The 17699-nt window shown below is 36.6% G+C and overlaps 1 protein-coding gene across 1 annotated transcript; it reads right to left on the reverse strand.

Moving 5' to 3' along the window:
* Positions 1-4408: 4408 nt before the first annotated feature.
* On the reverse strand, positions 4409-16021 carry LOC149943742 (cytochrome P450 1A1-like). Its single transcript, XM_090175122.1, has 10 exons — positions 15995-16021; positions 15727-15864; positions 10779-10958; positions 10620-10713; positions 8134-8289; positions 6942-7150; positions 6743-6868; positions 5966-6070; positions 5299-5430; positions 4409-4834 (listed from the first exon to the last, which is right to left on the reverse strand). The coding sequence occupies exons 3-10, from the start codon at positions 10816-10818 to the stop codon at positions 4479-4481; spliced, it is 1218 nt and encodes a 405-aa protein (XP_090031248.1). The 5' UTR covers positions 10819-10958; positions 15727-15864; positions 15995-16021; the 3' UTR covers positions 4409-4478.
* Between the last annotated feature and the right edge of the window lie 1678 nt (positions 16022-17699).

Consider the following 17699-nt stretch of genomic DNA (forward strand, 5'->3'; position numbering starts at 1 on the left):
AAAAACTTAATTAACATTATTATATTTAGTGGGGACCTTTTGCTTTAACTCTCCGCAAAAATATTTTAATGCGTTTCTGCATTATGTAGCTACTATGATTCGTACACGTTGTTTCAGAAAGGCATTTATGAGCAATTCAAGCGCATGATTTTTATCGGACCTGTAAATCAGATAGCGTTTATGTAGATTATTTTCGTAGTTTTAGGTTGATAATGCTATTTATAACTGAATATCTTAGCAATTATAAAAGTTATTAATAAGATGGGCACCGTTGCAGTTTTATTTGTTCTAGTATCCTTGTGACGATATTTGCATCCTTGTGACAAGCAGTGTTCCGGTTAATTGTCTCAATTATTTTTTAAATGGAATTAGGCCTATAGTTAAAGTTATTTTATTCTTTAAATAGCTTTAAAAGTGCTTTATTCACATAAGTGATTTGTTCTTAAAACGTTCTAAGCTTTGTCCCATCCTTGAAATAAATTTGCGATCCATATTCAAACTAACATTACTGTTTTACCTTAAAAATTTAAACCCACGATGTAAAAAAACTGATTCTGCCACTTGATAGGCTACACCCTCAGAATTGCACTCTAGTTACAGGTTTGATAACCTTAACTATCTTTGATGCGAAAATTAACCTTCAAAGACAAGATTAACCAAGTGTGTCCCTTTCTTAATAATACCAAAAGTAAATATTGAGATAAAGTCTAATAGTGACTTCAGATTTTACCTTCCACCATGCTTGACATCCTTATTAAAGAACTATCGATCACATGTTTTTTTTCCACTAATAGAAAAGCACTTTATTTGCGAAAAGTAGTGCATTCCGGGGAATTTTGGGATACATTGTTTCGGTCCTCACTTTCGACGTCTCGAATCGTCCGCTTCTAGTATTTTACTTCACGCTCGGTTTTGTTTGGACCTCATTTAAAGATTTTAATTAAGTGATTAGTTTAATACAGTGAATAAAAATGTCACGTAATTAAGCAACCTTTGCTGCCGATTGCAGTTTTAAACGCCCCGAAAGTTCAATCTACACAGTGTAATTTTTATTTGAGGGATGAATTGGAAATGAGAGCAAAGGCTTCAGTCAGTAAACAAACCCAAACCGAAATTTTAGGTGTTATGTTTCCATACTCTGTTGTATTTTAAGCATACATGTAGTTTATCAAGTATTTGCTAAAGATTTCCATCCATCAACAACGACTCGCAAATAGCATCCAGTTCGAAAAAACCATCTTTATAATTCTTCAACAATGCTTCAATACTTAACCCTTGCCTAGTCATTTTTATATAACGAATTAATATGTTCCTTTTCTGGCTTAGAATTGAATGTCAACTAATTAAAAACCACGAAATAGTCTAATTTTAAAGTCATATAAAATTCTTACCTTTTTAAGTTTTAAATCCGTTTAAATATTCGTTTTCTCATAATATAGGCCTACTCCACATGACATAAATTTATGGCTAGCGTGATATCACGTCATATTAGGCTTACACTTATTAAAAGCACTGAATTAAGTTACACGTGTATCCATTTTAAAATGTCGTATTTTAGGTTCAATCATATATCGACTTTATATACTTTATTTTGGAAAATAAATTATCAAATGATCGCGAGCGAAAGTTTTATATCCGCGTATTTTAAAGCGTACTATTTTTACCGCGGCAGAGTACATCGATACACTTAATGATCCTGAAAAGTGGCGAGGGAGAAGACATCACCAAAGCCAAGAAGTTTTACCCCTCAAATAAGATGTCGCAGGTCGAGGCGATAGTATTAGACTTTATCTCAATATTTACTTTTGATAATACATATTTTTTTATTAATTGAAACTGTAGACAAGCACCATCGTTGTTAAGAAAAAAAAACCGTTTCTAGCATCTAACTGGCTTTCCGATAAATTGTTGATTTGGAAATTAAATAATGTAAATGCAGTTGGGATAATTACTGAACGCAGGTGAAAATCAAAATAAGTATTGCAATAAAGCGTTCGGATTGTTGGTAAAGGAAAGTCGGACGAACCGGACCAAAACTGAGAATCAAGTCCAGGGCCACCGAGAGCGGGCCCGGCACCCCGTAAAATATTAAAATACCGGGCCCCAAAAAAGGCTTTATAAGGGATACATGTACATTCTAAAAATGGTTGGATAAAAAATTATGGGTAAAATATTTTTGACCCATTTTGAGTCACTTTTGACCCAATTCGGGTTATTACAACTTTTTTGGGTAGCTGGGTTTCACCATGGCTTTTGGGTTATTTATGGATTATAGCACCAGCCCAATTTGTGTTATTTTTTGCCCACAAAGTAGTTAAAACATTTGGTCGTCTTTTCAACTTTCTGGTTCATAAAATAAAAGTGATTTCCTACTTTTTCGAATATTCGTTTCCCGCCTCAAAAACTAGCGACAGACGTTGGAAGGATTTTGCTTAAAGGTAAATTTATTTATCATACTTAAGATTGCGTTTAGAATTAGATCCGACTTATAATTTTTTTTATTATAAGATTTAATTTGCATAAATCTAGGCTGTTAACAAGTTTCCACCTCTTCACCAGCAGCTTTCCAGACTGTTGTAATAAGCCATAGCTCTTAAAAAGCCTAAAATTTGGTACTTTGAACTGGTTGCTTTGTTTAAGCAACAAGTACTATTAATATAATAAAAATTAATTATTTACGACAAATTATCATGACTTTAATTGCTTGTAAAAGGAGCAAAATACCATAAAACACGACGCGTTTCGAAGCGATGCTTCTTCGTCAAGTGTAGGCACTATTATGAGTGTGACAATTCATTATAGCACTTGGGCCAAAGTTCAAAAATTAATATTATACAAACAATTGGAAAAACTAAAAAAATGATTATACAATGTCCACCAACAAGTTATCGCTAAATCCCCCCGGTTCTAAATTAATAGTATCTACACGAAGAAGCATCGCTTCGAAACGCGTCGTGTTTCATCGTATGTTGCTCCTTTTACAAGCAATTAAAGTCATGAGAATTTGTCGTAAATAATTCATTTTTATTATATTATACATACCATGACCAAGAAAAATCCCATTGTTGAAGTACTATTAATCTTCTTTACTATAAGGTTCCGTTAATAATAAATCAAAACCCAGATTTAAAGTGCCTTACTTAAAATTGACGTAACGTTGATTTTTATAGTTGGTAGTATAAAACACGTTTGTTAAGTTAGCATGGTACATCAGAGGCGAGCAAAAGTTGAAAGCGTTAGCTTTTTTGAAAATCTCTTACAATGAGCGCGCACTTAAGTTTGCAAATCATCGTCTTACAATCAGTGAGGAAGCCCTACTGAGCAATTCTTATGTGAACGCTGAAACATTCCCTAGCCCATGAAGGTTCGTGACGGGGTGAGCGGAATACCATATTTGGTATGGTTGGTAACCGAAGTAAAAATTTCAGTCAGAGTTTCAAACCAGACCAATTTCACCCATTTGGGGCTAATCAGCACTGTATAGGAATTCCGTCCAAACTCGGAAGAAGCTGCCGATATCAGACACTAATAAAAATCCAGGGTGCCCTATATGTGAGCAGTCCATAGCAATTTATAGTGAGGTTATTCACCTATTATTGCATGGTGGTCGCAATGCAGCAGACAACAATTATGCTAGGTATTATGCTAGTATTTTTCATTACGTCAGGCACCTTTTTTTCGTTAAGGGAAATCCTCAAAAACATGCAATCAAAAGCTTCAACAATAATAAAACTGATCAACCTGATATATCCAATAAAGCGAAACTGTTTCATTAACAAATTGGAACATTGCATACGAAAACGATTTAGAATTTTAGAAATTTAGAGCCGTAACCATAAATTTTACATAATTTTAAAAATTATGAAATGTTGATAGAAGTTACCATTTTTTAATTGCCATCGTACATTGCCCAACATCTTTTTTCCCGCAATTGCACTCCCAACGTAGCCCAAAATTTATGAAATTATGATAAAAGTTAACATTTTTTAATTGTCGTCGTACATTGCACATCCCTTTTTCCCCGGCAATAGCATTCCCAAAGTAGCTCAACTTTGGCGGGAAACCGCCAATCTGTCAGCGTTCCAGTCCCTCTTTCATTATTTCATACCCCGGGGCCACGAAATTAAAAGCCTAGAGCTACGGCTAGTCTAACTGAGAACAATATTGGTTACTTATGTTATTTAATATTATATCTAGGATAGTCTAGTTGGGATTTTGAATAAGAGATATTTTCAATTTATCGAAATATTTGTAAAGTAAATTCAGTGGCGTAGGAACCGAGAGGTACAATGTACCCCCTTGAGACTGGACAGGGGCGCCAAATAGGGTTCGAAAAGGGCGCGAAATTGTATTAAAAGGGGCGCCAAAAAATGGGGGTGTCAATTTAAACACACAAACTGTACCCCCCTTAATCCAAAACGTTCCTGAGTAAATTTAATGACGGAATGTTGATGAAAACATTACAATTAGTTAAACCATTACGATATTTTCACGACTTTCAGTTTACAAGGTTTAGGAATGTTAAAAGAAAATATATTTAGAGGTTCCAAATCTGCGTGTTGAACACCGTCGGGTAACTCGAAGGCGCACTTTAAAAGGATGCCCGCTAAGATAAGGAACAAGTCCGCTTGCGCCAGCCTCTCTCCGGGACAAGACCGTCTGCCCAGACCAAAAGGAAGGAATCCGTTTAGACGATTGACGTTCTTCACAGATCCGTTCTCTTCGAGGAATCTTTCTGGACGAAATGACTCTGGATCTTCCCAGATGGAAGGGTTCATGTGTTGAGTTATAAAGTGAAATGTCACGCTCGTTCCCTTGGGTAAATTGTACCCAACTATAATGAAAAGTTTTACTTTTAGACTGAAAAGTTTTTTGCCTTAGTCTTCTTAAATGGGAGACCATTTTCGAATTAAAAGATCACCATTTTGAAAGTCAAGAACGCAAACTTATAAGTATGTCAACTATCTTTAGCTTCTTAACTTTTTACTAAAAGATATTTCAAGAATGACCACGCATTTTTGGTGGAATAAACAGACTATTTCATTAGGCCTTATAAGTCCTTTTTGCCCCATTGACCTAAGGAGTGTGTGCAGAAAGCCGTGATGGGGCGATGGAATAGTTGCGTGTGCATTTGTTCCCAAGATGTGTACTTTTCCCTCTAGAGGCACTTATCGTCAATTGACACATAGCTCTAAATATTTATTTAGATAACTGACCTACTTATGAAATATAAATATAGAAATACGGTTATACAAATAGTTAATTAAAAATTAAACGAAATCAACGTATATAAATTACCATATTCGACGTCGCTTGTGGCTTTTCGTTCCATCGCGAAACTTATGATCGGTCGCAACCTTAAAACTTCGTGAATGACAGCTTGCGTGAAAGGGCAGTTTCGCTTGTCTTCTTGCACTGGTATTTTGTCCCCTGTATGAATTAAATACGAATTAAAACGCTAAAATAGTAATTATGATATCAATTGAGGAGCTGGGATTAAAGAGAAGAATGCATGAAAATATTATATTACATTAATAACTTGTGGCCTGTTTTCGTTACCATGATAATAAATTTAGGTCGGTCATGACATTAGGATGCCAATGGGGGTCACGTGATTGTTTGGTGTTTTATGTCGTGATTTTTGACGTACAATAATGTCATGCCGGCCGGGTTAAGGTGGGACTTAGCTCTGATGTATGCCTACGACGCTTCGAGTAAAAATAAATGTTGTACTTTTGCTAAATTAACCTTCTGTTGCAAAATCTAACAACTATACTAATAAAAATCTTCTTAAAACGATTTCTAGCACATGAGTATCTGATTATGGCAACTGTGACTTATATAACCAGAACAACGGGCATTGTTAAAGCTATGGAATGATACCCAGTTTTACTGTATGAAAGCAAAGCTGCATTAAGTGAAATTTAGAAAAGTAGACGGACACGAAGTTGTCCATGATTTTTACCAATTTCATTTTGTAATTCTTTGCGAAGCTTATTCTGAACCTCTGGATATTGGCACAAGAACAGAAGAATCCACGATAATGTTACTCTCGTGGTGTCAGTACCGGCTATAAATAATGTTGAAGAACATTAGATCGATTTCAATAGAGGATTACACCTTTGGCATATTTGCCATTAAAATGTTTAAACGCGAATTTTTTTCACCTTGGTCGGTCAGACTGAAATAAACTTTAAATAAACTGGGTAAGCTTACTAATTTGGAAATTTTATATCTTCCAATTAAGCCAAAATTTACGTTATTAGCCGCAATGTACATTTCACAGTTATCCTAGTACATTTATAAAAGTATATACACCAGCACACAAGTTTTTGAAGTATCCATCTCACAAATATAAAGGTAATGTTATTCAGTTTCAACATGTAGCTTTGAAGGCTCCTATTGATAATTTACAATACACATTAGAAATAAAACTAAGGCTATTAAATTGGATGAATATAGTTTATAATTAATAAAATGTCTCTTCAAACAGTAAATTTTGTACATTTACATCGTTAATAAATAAATAAATTTTGAACCGTAATGCGTTGTAAACTTAGCGATTTGAAGATACATAAGCTCCCTTTCATAATACCTTCAGTCTGCGCATGTACGTCTTTCCTGTTAATGACCTTGATGGATGCTTTACTTGTATTATAAACATTTTATGGGTCAACAGCCAAAACGAAAATAAGCTATATTTTCAGGACCCTCTCAAAAACGTGTGAGAGATAAAACCTACCCATGAAAAAATCGAATAGAACTAGAACCATGTTCTCATCGGTGAAGAATTCTGCCGTTCCCTTGTCATCGCTTTCCGATTCCCGTTTAGCAGCCAAGCAAGCGTCCGTGAAATCTCGAACAAAACCTGCGTGGGCCAAGTAAAATATTTCGAATAACACTTTTAATTCCAATATTGATAATAAAGAACAGTACTTTACCTTCTTTGTATGTCTCTTTGTGATGTTTGTATTGGGCTTCAATGGGATCGATGAACTGACGAATGATTTGTTTCGATCGCTTCTCCTTCCAGCGAAGAATGTGATGCAAGAAAGGGTAAATATCGAAGATGGTCCCCACGTTCAGTTCTGACTGAATCTTTTCGTTTGCGCTACGAAGATTCACAAACTCTTCGTCATCCATGCTGTACCTGAACAAGCCATGATAATTTAACTTTTACCTTTGAGCAAAATCACATTAAAAACCTATTAGAGATTTCTTAATAGTCAAGGATAAAACTACGCGAGTTAACATAGTGACTGAGGAAAATCGGCTTATATCGAGAAGGAACTAAATTTACTCATTTACTCTGAGCAATGGTATTTCCTAATATCAAGACATCTCTCATTGTACTAATTGCTGAGTTACATTAAACAATTATATCTTAAGTATCCTACACTGCAGGGATGCTTAAATTTTCAATTCGAAAGATGTAAATTTTCAAGATCGCTATAGCTTTGTTAATATATAATATTTTTATTAAAAGATTTAATACATTTCGGGTACTTCGGCTACACGGCGATGTTATTTGCAAATACAATTCCAAAAAATTCGTTAATAGTGAATTACCTAATATAATAATGTAATTTTTATAATTAATATTTTTTAAATTTAGTAGGAGTAATACCAGTTGTACATTTTGTCGTAACGCGGTGCATGCTACTGCGGTTTTGGAGGAGACATTAATATTTATGACTTTGAGATTGAAGATATATTTTTTATTCTTCTATTATGTTGCCGTTAAAAAAATTAGGAAATGCCCTCAAAGGCTAGCGAATTCATTAAAACAATATGCCAAACATTGATTAAGGATCCAGTTGATATATTTAATTGCTTCTAAGTTGAAGTAGAGATCGGCGGAGCAGATAAATTAACTGGCAAAATTTCAATTAATCATAAAAATTGCGGTTAACCGTTTATCCGTAGATATTATCCATGGACAAAAACGATTTAATATGGGAAAAAGGAAAAAATAACTGATTATTTTTTAGATAATTTTGGTTTATGGATATTATCCAAACAAACGGTTAATTGTTATCCAAACGCCGACCTCTAAGTTGAAGTAAGTGTGAATTGAGAATGAAAATGCGTAATCCCTCAAGTGCCCCTCAAATATCTCTGCATTAAGATTACCTTTTCCCGAAAGCCGTTGAGGCAAGAATGTTGTAGATCGCCAAATAAAGGTAGTTCGTCGGGTCAATGGGCTCCTTTTCAGTTTGCATAAGTGGTATGACATGACCGAGACAATTGTCCACCAGTACTGGCAAGTCGTTGCTAATTGAGTATTTCCTGCAATCGTTTTAAAATTACATGTAAGCTGTATGAAATGTCTATAGACTGAAACCTAAAATGTACACTAATTTGGGTGATTTGAACTTTGAAGCATCTTTTAAACCCATTTCGAGTCAAAAGCACCCTTTATTAAGCAAGGGATCGTCATTTACCGTAAGCTAGAAGCGGAATCCCGTTTCAAACATTTTCTTTCAAATCCGTCCACCGGCTCATAAATCTGGACAATCTTTCAGAAATACCAAAAGAGAAAACATAGGTAGGACTTTGCATAAATCCGTTTATTCATTGAAAAATAAGTAAAATACATTTGTGTATTCCTATTAAATTTTAGCAATTAACTTAAAGAGATCCTTTTAAGACAAAGCTAGAACAACCCTAGACTGATTAATTATTTTTCTTATTAGTGGAACTAGATGTGGGTTTAAAATAGTTGGTCCAGATTGTCCTATGAAATGTAGTGAGCAAACATATTTGGCACTCTTCTTATAGCCGAATTTATCAATATAGGCCAAGTCCCAACCGCTGTTCAATAACCACGTTTCAAATTTTGTAAATTGTTTCTTAGGGTTTGGAAACCAATAGTATTTAATTCCCTCCACTTCGCGTCTTGAATCATTCTTGCAGTCGCCATAAAAACACTTTTTTACCGTCATTATACGTAAAAAATTTCAATTTTTCGTAAATACACAGAGAGCTATAGGAGGCAGCCATATTGTCCTATATTTTCCAGTCGTTTAGCGTGACCGTTCTTGGGAAATTTCCCTGCCGGGAATTTGGCTTACCTTATGAGTCCCTATGTTATTTGTCAATGCTAAAACCAGAAGTATATAAATGAAACAAGAAGTATACTACTTAGAATTTTCGTGCGCCATGTAATTTCGTTTGCCTTCCCCCTTTCGCGCGGATGGAAATAGTTCGGTAACGCGGCTACAACGATCACATGACTTCATCGGCCAATTTACTAGGTACATAAGAAAAGTAGTGGCGATGATCCAAAAAAAATTCCTCGGACGAAAGGCGATTGGTCGATGGATGGTTTTTTTTAGCAGACTTCGGAATTTAGAAAAGTCGTAGTAGGCCTTGGAGATATGTTAGAACTTGGAAAAATGTATGTAACGGTTATTTTTCTTATTTATATTTATTTGTCAAGATATTAAAATAATAGTAATATATATTAGTGAAATATGGTTGACCAACCCAAATTAGGCCCAACATTTCCTGTAGACTTACGTTAGTAAATTATGATGATGAATTATTTACAACTTATGTCGAGGATCTTCATCGATTTTTAATAAATAAGTTATATTGGTTTTTTGGAAGTGGATTGTTTTTACGTGGCATTTTAAATCGTCGAGTCTTAATGGCAGAATTAATTATGACGTAATTTTCATGATAACTAGTTTCAACCGGTTATAAACTACCACGGTACCACCAACGCTTAGAGATTAGTTCGAATTAAATAGCGGGTTAAATTCAATTCAAAATAAAACACCGTGACAATAAAAACCTTTAAAATATAAATCGTTATTAAAATTAAGTAACACGACTTTTAAAATTATTACAATTTTTTTAAAAACCGGGTGACGCCATTATACGTGTTTACTGACCTCGGAACACTACCTTTTCTAACCTCTATTCTCATTGGTGACCTCTATTTTTACCGTCGTCTGCGTAACGTCTGCTTCCAAAATTTCATGGAATGCACGGGGAAGGCTAATAATTAAGCTAATGTTTGGGATAACGCAATATTAGTGGTCACCAAAGAAAAACCTGTGTTCCAGCTTTCTTCGCCGGTAGGGAGCTTGGCTTCATACTTAATGTGGTACACCATTACTATACTCCTTTCTTTGAACTAAATTCTTAAAAATAAATGGAGGTGAACACGGACGTCATTCGGGTGGGGCTCAGGGGAATTGCCCCCTCTGCATTTTTACGAGCTTAAAAGGGTCATGAATAAATTTACATATAGCTACAATAGAAACGTCCTGTTTTATTTCATGTATTCATTGCTTTCTCTTGAATGTTAATATTCCAAACTTTATCAATTAAAAACCCCAAAAATATTTAATTTGACGTGAATTTGCCCTTTAAAAAACCTATTTTCCCAGCTCCCCGGGTACTCAAAATCTACCCTTCTTGTCAAATCTTGAAATAACGTCCCTGGAGGTGAGACTCTGTATCTCTCAATATCATTAATAGTTCCAAATACTTACAGTTTACACTTTCCCACCCTCCCTAAAAATTCAAGTCGTTTTTGGTTGTTTCGACCTCTTTCTGCGCTTCGTAATCGTTTAATTGTAATTTTAATTTAAACGAAACGTATCTACCTAACAGCCTGCAGAAGCATTTTTCTCAGCGTTTCCCAGAGTGGACTGTAATCGGACATAATAACATCTTGATGACCATTTAAAAATAGCTGACCTGAAGGAAAAAGATTCAAAATTATTTAATACATGGAAAATTTTTAAACATAATTAATACGCTACCTGTATATCTCGGTTGTCTTCCACTGAATGCGTTCTTCATGTCGACCAAACCTTGTTTGAGCTCAGGCCAACCGCAGACAACCACAACAGGTTCCAATCCGATCCAAAACGTAAACACTTCTCCATACTTCTTTCTCAATTTAAGCACAACTTCGTTAGTTACAACATTTCCGCGCAAGGCTAGAATAAGTTGAAAATAAAAAGTTACAGTCAACTTCCGAACATTGACTGAGTAATTGAATTATAACAAATATTACTATAGTACATAATTGGCCTTTTACTTTAAAGAACTCCACAAACTATATTTGTGACACTTGAAGTACGCGAATACTTTGCGCCTGACATGCTTATATCCAGTCGTTAATTTCAAATAACGGTCGAAAAATCCACAGATCAGTTTAGGAAAATAAAACGACGGCACAAACATCCGACCTTTTCGGTGTGGGGGAACCAGGGCTGCCAGGCAAACAAGATACACACCAAACAAAAAAAGATATATGTGCTGTCAGATTCAGATAAATATGTTTAAAATTCACCGAAAACGGCCGATTTCGTTTTCCAATGTGAAGGAAGTAAAATTGTGCCATTTATTAGCGACTTGGTGAACTAAATACTTTCGAGAATGTGATCGCCGACGCTTAGGGAAATAAAGAACACTTTCAAAATGAATATTAACACTTTGGCAAAAATAAATTTTGAAGATAAACATAAAATGTAATATTGTTTATATAATATCTCTTAAATATCTAACGCAAAATTGAAAAATAGACCTTCGCACGCTTGAGGCACTTTTCATTAGGCGTGAATTTCCGAAGGGGTAATCACTTAAGCAATCATGCGCTCAAATCGTAGGGGATCACGAAAAACCTTCTAGTAAATCAACTGCAACCAAAACTCGGTCGGTAGGCGGCGATACTTGTGACCATAATTTCAACAATGTACGAAGCTTATACATAGGGATAATGACTAGTTAGAGATGATTTTGACCGTTGCGCACAATCCCTTTCAGAAAATTAAAAACCTTCCAGGGAATGTGTTTACTTTTTATCTGAGGGCCTCAGATAAAACTCCGCCTGGTATCTCATTGGTTACAAAAAACAGGTTTTCTAATGTGATTGAAGCTCCATCTGGTGAAGTTTTTCCTTCCCACCTTTAGAGAGGCCCGTGTATCGTCTCAACAAAGTCTTTTTCCCTAGGTATAGACAAATCTTGTTCATAGTATTTCATATTCGCGGTCGCTAAAGAACTAAGCGCCACCGTGCGGAAAATATATGAAGCTGTAACTTCGGGATAAGCAGCATAGGCTAAGTATACGGGTTACTGGTTAAACGTTTCAGTTTGAAAGAATTAATATTAATTTAAAATAAAAATGCCAAGGAATAATTATTGTAGTGTACCACAATGCTATTCAGGCAAGGTATGTAATCTCTTCCAAAAGATAAGGCTTCGCGAGCGCACTGTAAAAATGCCTTAAAAATAGAATACAAATTACCAATTCCATGATGATTGTAAGCTTTCATCTTCCCCCGCATACTTACATTTTTTTGTGTTTTATTTACTTTTGCTATTAGATTTTCCCTTCCACTCTTGAAAATTATTGCTACTATATATTTATTGATCGATAGTTAATTTGAAGTATTCTTAAACTCCACTATATCAAAGCCATTAGAATTCAAATATCGATTTAATAAAAACTAATCCCAGTCATTAAATATAATTCAAATTAGCAATAAAACTTAAATAACTTTTAAATGTCGCATCCAAATTATATATTATTTAGACAGATAATTGAATTTGATTACCCCGCTATAAAATATAAAATTAAGCTAATTAACTAAACTAAATCCCTGCCTTCAGCAAGGCTAAAATTAAATCCCTCGCTAAATGAAGTGTTTTCTCTCTGTCACAAGACCATGGTGCAATACATTCCGAGCTGTCCTCACCCAGGTTTTTCCCAAGACTTCCCTAACTAGACCAGTAATATCCCCTCAGCTCACAGCGATCCCATGGTCCCATTATCATGTTCGCGGGCCGTAAGCCCAACACCAGATAGCGAGATCCCAACAAAGGTGCGCTTTTTCCAAGGCTACAGCCATAAGGTTGCAGGAACGCCTGGACATTTCCGCTTGGAGACGAAAATAAAATTAGCCTCGAGACTCTCTAGCACCCCCCCCCCCCCCCCCGCAACCACGAGCGATTTATCCTAGGTCTGGCGACGTCATCCGTTCCATCACAGGACACGAGTCTTAGGTGCACCAATGATCCACATAAAATGGGAGATCAACATTTGTTTATCTTTCAACTCCGCCCCACAATCCGCGGAACAAAGCCAGAAGACAGCGTCCCAAAATGTCAGAATTCGGATCTGGCTAGTGAAGTTAAGAATTCGATCAAGTTTCAAGACTCGGACAGTCGAGTGCGCGGAATACATATTAAATTACTTCGCCAACTACCCAGAGGAGATCCATTCTGAGCATTTCAACCAGAAGAGCATAATCCAAATGGCCATGAATTCGGGAAAAGTAATGTCCTCGCCACCCTCAATTCACCTGTTGATCACCCAATATCTAGGCGTTCCGAGAGAAGAAAACCAGATGACCGAGACCGACTCCCTCGCCTAACCAGATGTTTTAGACTGAAACCCGAAGTATCTACGCCGCTTGTAAGAAGTTCGTCGTCGTCATCCGGACATCCGTACCGTAATCCGGCTCGTTAGTTACCGTAATCCGGCTCTTTAGTTACCGTAATCCGGGCATCCGTGCCGTAAGCGAGACGAATTGACAGTTTTGGGACGGTCACCGCGAAACAAGAAGTTCCCATCCAAGAAAACGAGTGTGCGTGTGTCATGCGTAATCCTGAATCGCGTAAATCGAAGAGCAGTCACGAAGATAATCAATTGATGAGTAGTATAATTATCATAACCCCCCCCCCCCCTCCCTTGTAGAGTACCCAGGGTGAAAATTTGAAATAGCCAGTGAAACGTAGAGAAGAATTCTTAGAAAGGAAGTTGAAGCCCTCGCTATTGTACGAGAATAGGTTAAAGACAGGTCCCCTCGAGAGTGAGAGCTCATTCCGTTTTTGTAAGTTCATACCGCTAGGATAACCTTTTCGTTCGGGCTTTTGCCCTCGCTGATATCATTTGTAGTTAGTTGTTTGGTTTAAGAGTTAATCGTCACCAAAGTAATTTTAGAATTTATTAATTAAAGTATTTCATTTTTTTGTGATGAGTGTATTATATTGCCCCCCCCCCTTTCTTTCGAGCTACGATGCTCGAATTTACAGATCAGGAACTGATCCCATAGAAAACCGTAAGAGATAAAACTTTTATTAATATAAGGTCAAGTAGTAAATTATTTTATGTTTAAACCCCTCATAGATTTATTCCCCTCGCTATCAAAAGGATAGTAATCATTTCGCCCATTTTGTTCATTTTGTATCTAGTGTTTTATACTAAAGTGTTAATTTTGTAATAATAATATTTTATTAAAACTGGTCGTATAACTGTTAAATAAAGATTCTGTGATTGATTATAGACAAAGGGTTTCCATTCGAAATTCGAATCTCCCCCGTTTCCCTTTTCCCTTCTTATGTAACCCCCTCTGACAGATTTGCCCCACTAAAAGGCCACGACTCGCACTGTGTCGCAATCTTCCCCCACCTTGGTGAATTAATATCTTTGTGCAAGGGTTGGAATATTTTCTGGGCCGTTCTCGTTAGCCCACCCGCTACGATACCCGTTGTGAACAGAACCGTCTCTTGAGTAGGGCGAGCGGGGCAGTGGCCCAGGGCGCCAAAGTTTTAGGGGCGCCAAATCAAAGATTTTCATTTAAATTGGATATTGAAAAATTAAAAATTTCTACCTAAGGTTCTGGGGGCGCCATTTTTTTTTTTTTTGCCCAGGTCGCAATTAGGCTAGGTACGGCTCTGGTTGTGAAATATCATTTCATTCCGAATTGGTAGCATGGTTTGCAACTTACACTAGAGTGACTTTTTCTTTCATGGTAAGCACATTAAAATTAATTTAGAGTAGTTGTCATAGAGATTACTTACTATGTCGTATAGATTGCTAGTCACTTAGCAAATCGCTTGTCTTCAGACACCGAGCTATAATTCTTAAGCCTTGCTCACTTTCATTATGAATGCCCCAAGTAACAATGTGTTTACTTTTAAAAACCTGTTCGCCCTCAACTAAACACCGTTTACTCTCCTATTTTAAAATATACATACTTTACGATAGAGTAAAAGGAAATATTATACTTTTCATAATTTTCTGCTTTAGTTTTAAAATTTCCCTCGTTGTCTCCATATCATCCGCTATGACGCTCAGACACTAGTGCCCCCTACATCCCGTGGCGATAGCCACTAGTATAGATTTCGGTTATAGGATATCATCGAATATAAAATAAACTTAGAATAATATTGTTTACACGCATGCGTTATCATTTAAAACAATTCAATGCCGATAACAAACATTACGAAACCAGCAGCCACGAAAGTTTAAAAAAGAGAAACGCAAACGGCTAAAAGTTTGGATAATTTCGTTTCTATAAATCGCAAAGTAAGTACCTGTTAATGGAAAAGGAAGTGTTCAGTGCATATATTTCACGTAAACGATTGTTAAAGTTGAATTTTCAGATACGGCGAGAAAGCGTTAATATGTAAATTTCCGCGGGGTCTGAAATTGATTATCTATTACCCCGAGCCCCGGTAAAACAATAATTCCGGGCCTTTGTTGCTATGAATTTCGGAAGGAAGTTATTCCGCCACGATGAATGGTAATTTGAGACGGCTTTCACCTCTCTCTTTGACCCTGATTTTACACAACACGAACACTTCCAATTTAACCAGTTACGTAGAACCCCTTGAGTAATTATCAATATTATTTAACGTAGAAGATTAATTTATCCATGAATAAGAATTAACATTTAAGCGACTATTTGCCACTCACCAAGTAAATTTCCAACGACGGGTAATGGCACTGGACCTGGAGGAAGTCGTCTCGCCTTAATGTACAAACTGCACGCCAAGTACGTTACCGTCCCAATTATAATAGTGACGAACCAACTTAAACAGGAAATGGCAGAATCTAGAATCATGGTTTAAAAATGTAATCGGATTCAGAGATATTTGATCTGCTGGATGATGTTGAGAAAATATTAATAAGCTTTCCATTTAAAAAAATTGGTTTATATAGCGAATTTTCAAGGCCTCAGCACCTAAGCCTAGGACTATCACGAAACTGCGTAGTTTGATTGCCGGGGTTATTCTCCCGTTCGACGGTTCGAGCGACGCGTTATCGGGGAGAGAGCGCGTTGATGTTTTTCCTAGCAAAAGCCGGCTTCCCGGAAAGTAGGTCAGGCACTTGGAAGTTGGAAAGTGTTTTCGAAAGAGGAATGAACTTTTTGAAGGTTTTACGGAGCTTCACTGTCGGCGACGGATGTAATGGGGGAATTACGTTATCTTTGGGTCTTGAGGTCAAGCATTAATTTTAATAATTACCGTATTATTTTCCCCATATTATCCGATATTAAGCCTATTTTGTTTCCTATATTTTATTATAATTTTCCCATTTAGTTTCATATATTTTCCTACATTTCGCCCCTAAAATTTCTTTTTTTTTCATACAAAATTTTCAAAGCTTTTCCCTGGTCAACCTGTCAATGTTTAAAATCACCTACAATTCAATATAATTAGAGTATAGAGTACGAGCGATTGACGCGTAACTCGGTTAAAAGTAGACTACTATTCCCGTTGACGCTTATGTAAATGTAGCGATGAATTAAAGTAAATTAACAAATCGTTTTAGAAAAAATATTTGATTAACATTTTTCCATATTTAATGAATTAAAAATTAGCCCAAAAAAGCCTTTAAGATATAATTTATCGTTTTATTTTCGAAATAAGCGGGCTCAAAGTTCATGCGTATCATCAGGGCCGGCGCTAGGAATTTCGGGCCAAAGGTAAGCGGTCTCAGGCCCCGGCCGGCGGGCCCGGGGCCCGGGGAACTTTTGCCTCGCTTACCCCCCCCCCCCTAACGCCGGCCCTGTGCATATGCCTAGATAACATATACATCTAGGGAGAGGGTGGTAATTCCAGCGAATTTTAAAAACTTATATCTTTTACTGCCTAGAGAAGTACAGTATTTAATAGCAATTATATGACATTTAAAATTAAATTACTTACATTAATTGTTATATCGTAGCCTTTTTTAGTCACCGACGTCTCGTATGCATTGCCCTTGAACTACTGAGCTGTGTTCGTTAACTGTGTCCCTAACATTAAATATACCAAAAGAGCTTGACCTTTTCTATACGTAGATTGACTAGATTCTCTAAAAAAATATATAAGTCCATTTAACGCCCAAAATCCCACGTATTTCGCGAGGGGCTGATCACTCCGCGTAATCGGTGTACAGAGCCGTACCTTTGACTGTACTAATGGGATTACGCGTAGTCTTTGAAATTCCTGCCTTTGGCAGTGCTAATCTAAGCGTAATCCGGTGTACAGACTTTCTAAGAGTTGTTAGCCCCTCGTTTTTTCGTTATTTGTTTCGTATTACAATTAGCGTTCGCCATCAGTTAAAGATAGTAATCGGGTTTTTCCGTTTCAAAATACGCGGTAGATTAAACCGAGGGTTACGACTGGTCAGGATTCACCGCCTCAAGGAGGATAGGAAGGGAGGCGAAGTAGGAGGGATGATCGCGCCAGCATCCTTGTAAGAAGCTTAGCGCGTGCTCGGCGGGAAAATTTCGGAAAAATGGCGGCAAGATTGAGGCCGCTACGCTACGTGTTGCCGCCATTTTTCCGAAATTTTCCCGCCGAGCGCCCGCTAAGCTTCTTACAAGGATACTGGCGCGTTCATCCCTCATACTTCGCCTCCCTTCCTATCGTCCTTGACCGCCTTAAAATTTTCTTCTACTT

The sequence above is a fragment of the Leiobunum rupestre genome, chromosome 5, assembly GCF_980474605.1.
Source record: "Leiobunum rupestre chromosome 5, qqLeiRupe1.1.hap1, whole genome shotgun sequence".
Taxonomy (NCBI): domain Eukaryota; kingdom Metazoa; phylum Arthropoda; class Arachnida; order Opiliones; family Sclerosomatidae; genus Leiobunum; species Leiobunum rupestre.

What these genes read in the sequence shown, in the direction of transcription:
- LOC149943742 (XM_090175122.1), bottom strand. Translation starts at nt 10,818, where the DNA reads ATGAAGAACGCATTCAGTGGAAGACAACCGAGATATACAG. An exon ending in CAAAGAGACATACAAAGAAG is followed by an intron (nt 6,869 to 6,941) that starts GTAAAGTACTGT and finishes TGGCCCACGCAG; the next exon opens with GTTTTGTTCGAGATTTCACG. An exon ending in CACAAGCGACGTCGAATATG is followed by an intron (nt 4,835 to 5,298) that starts GTAATTTATATA and finishes TTTTCATTATAG; the next exon opens with TTGGGTACAATTTACCCAAG.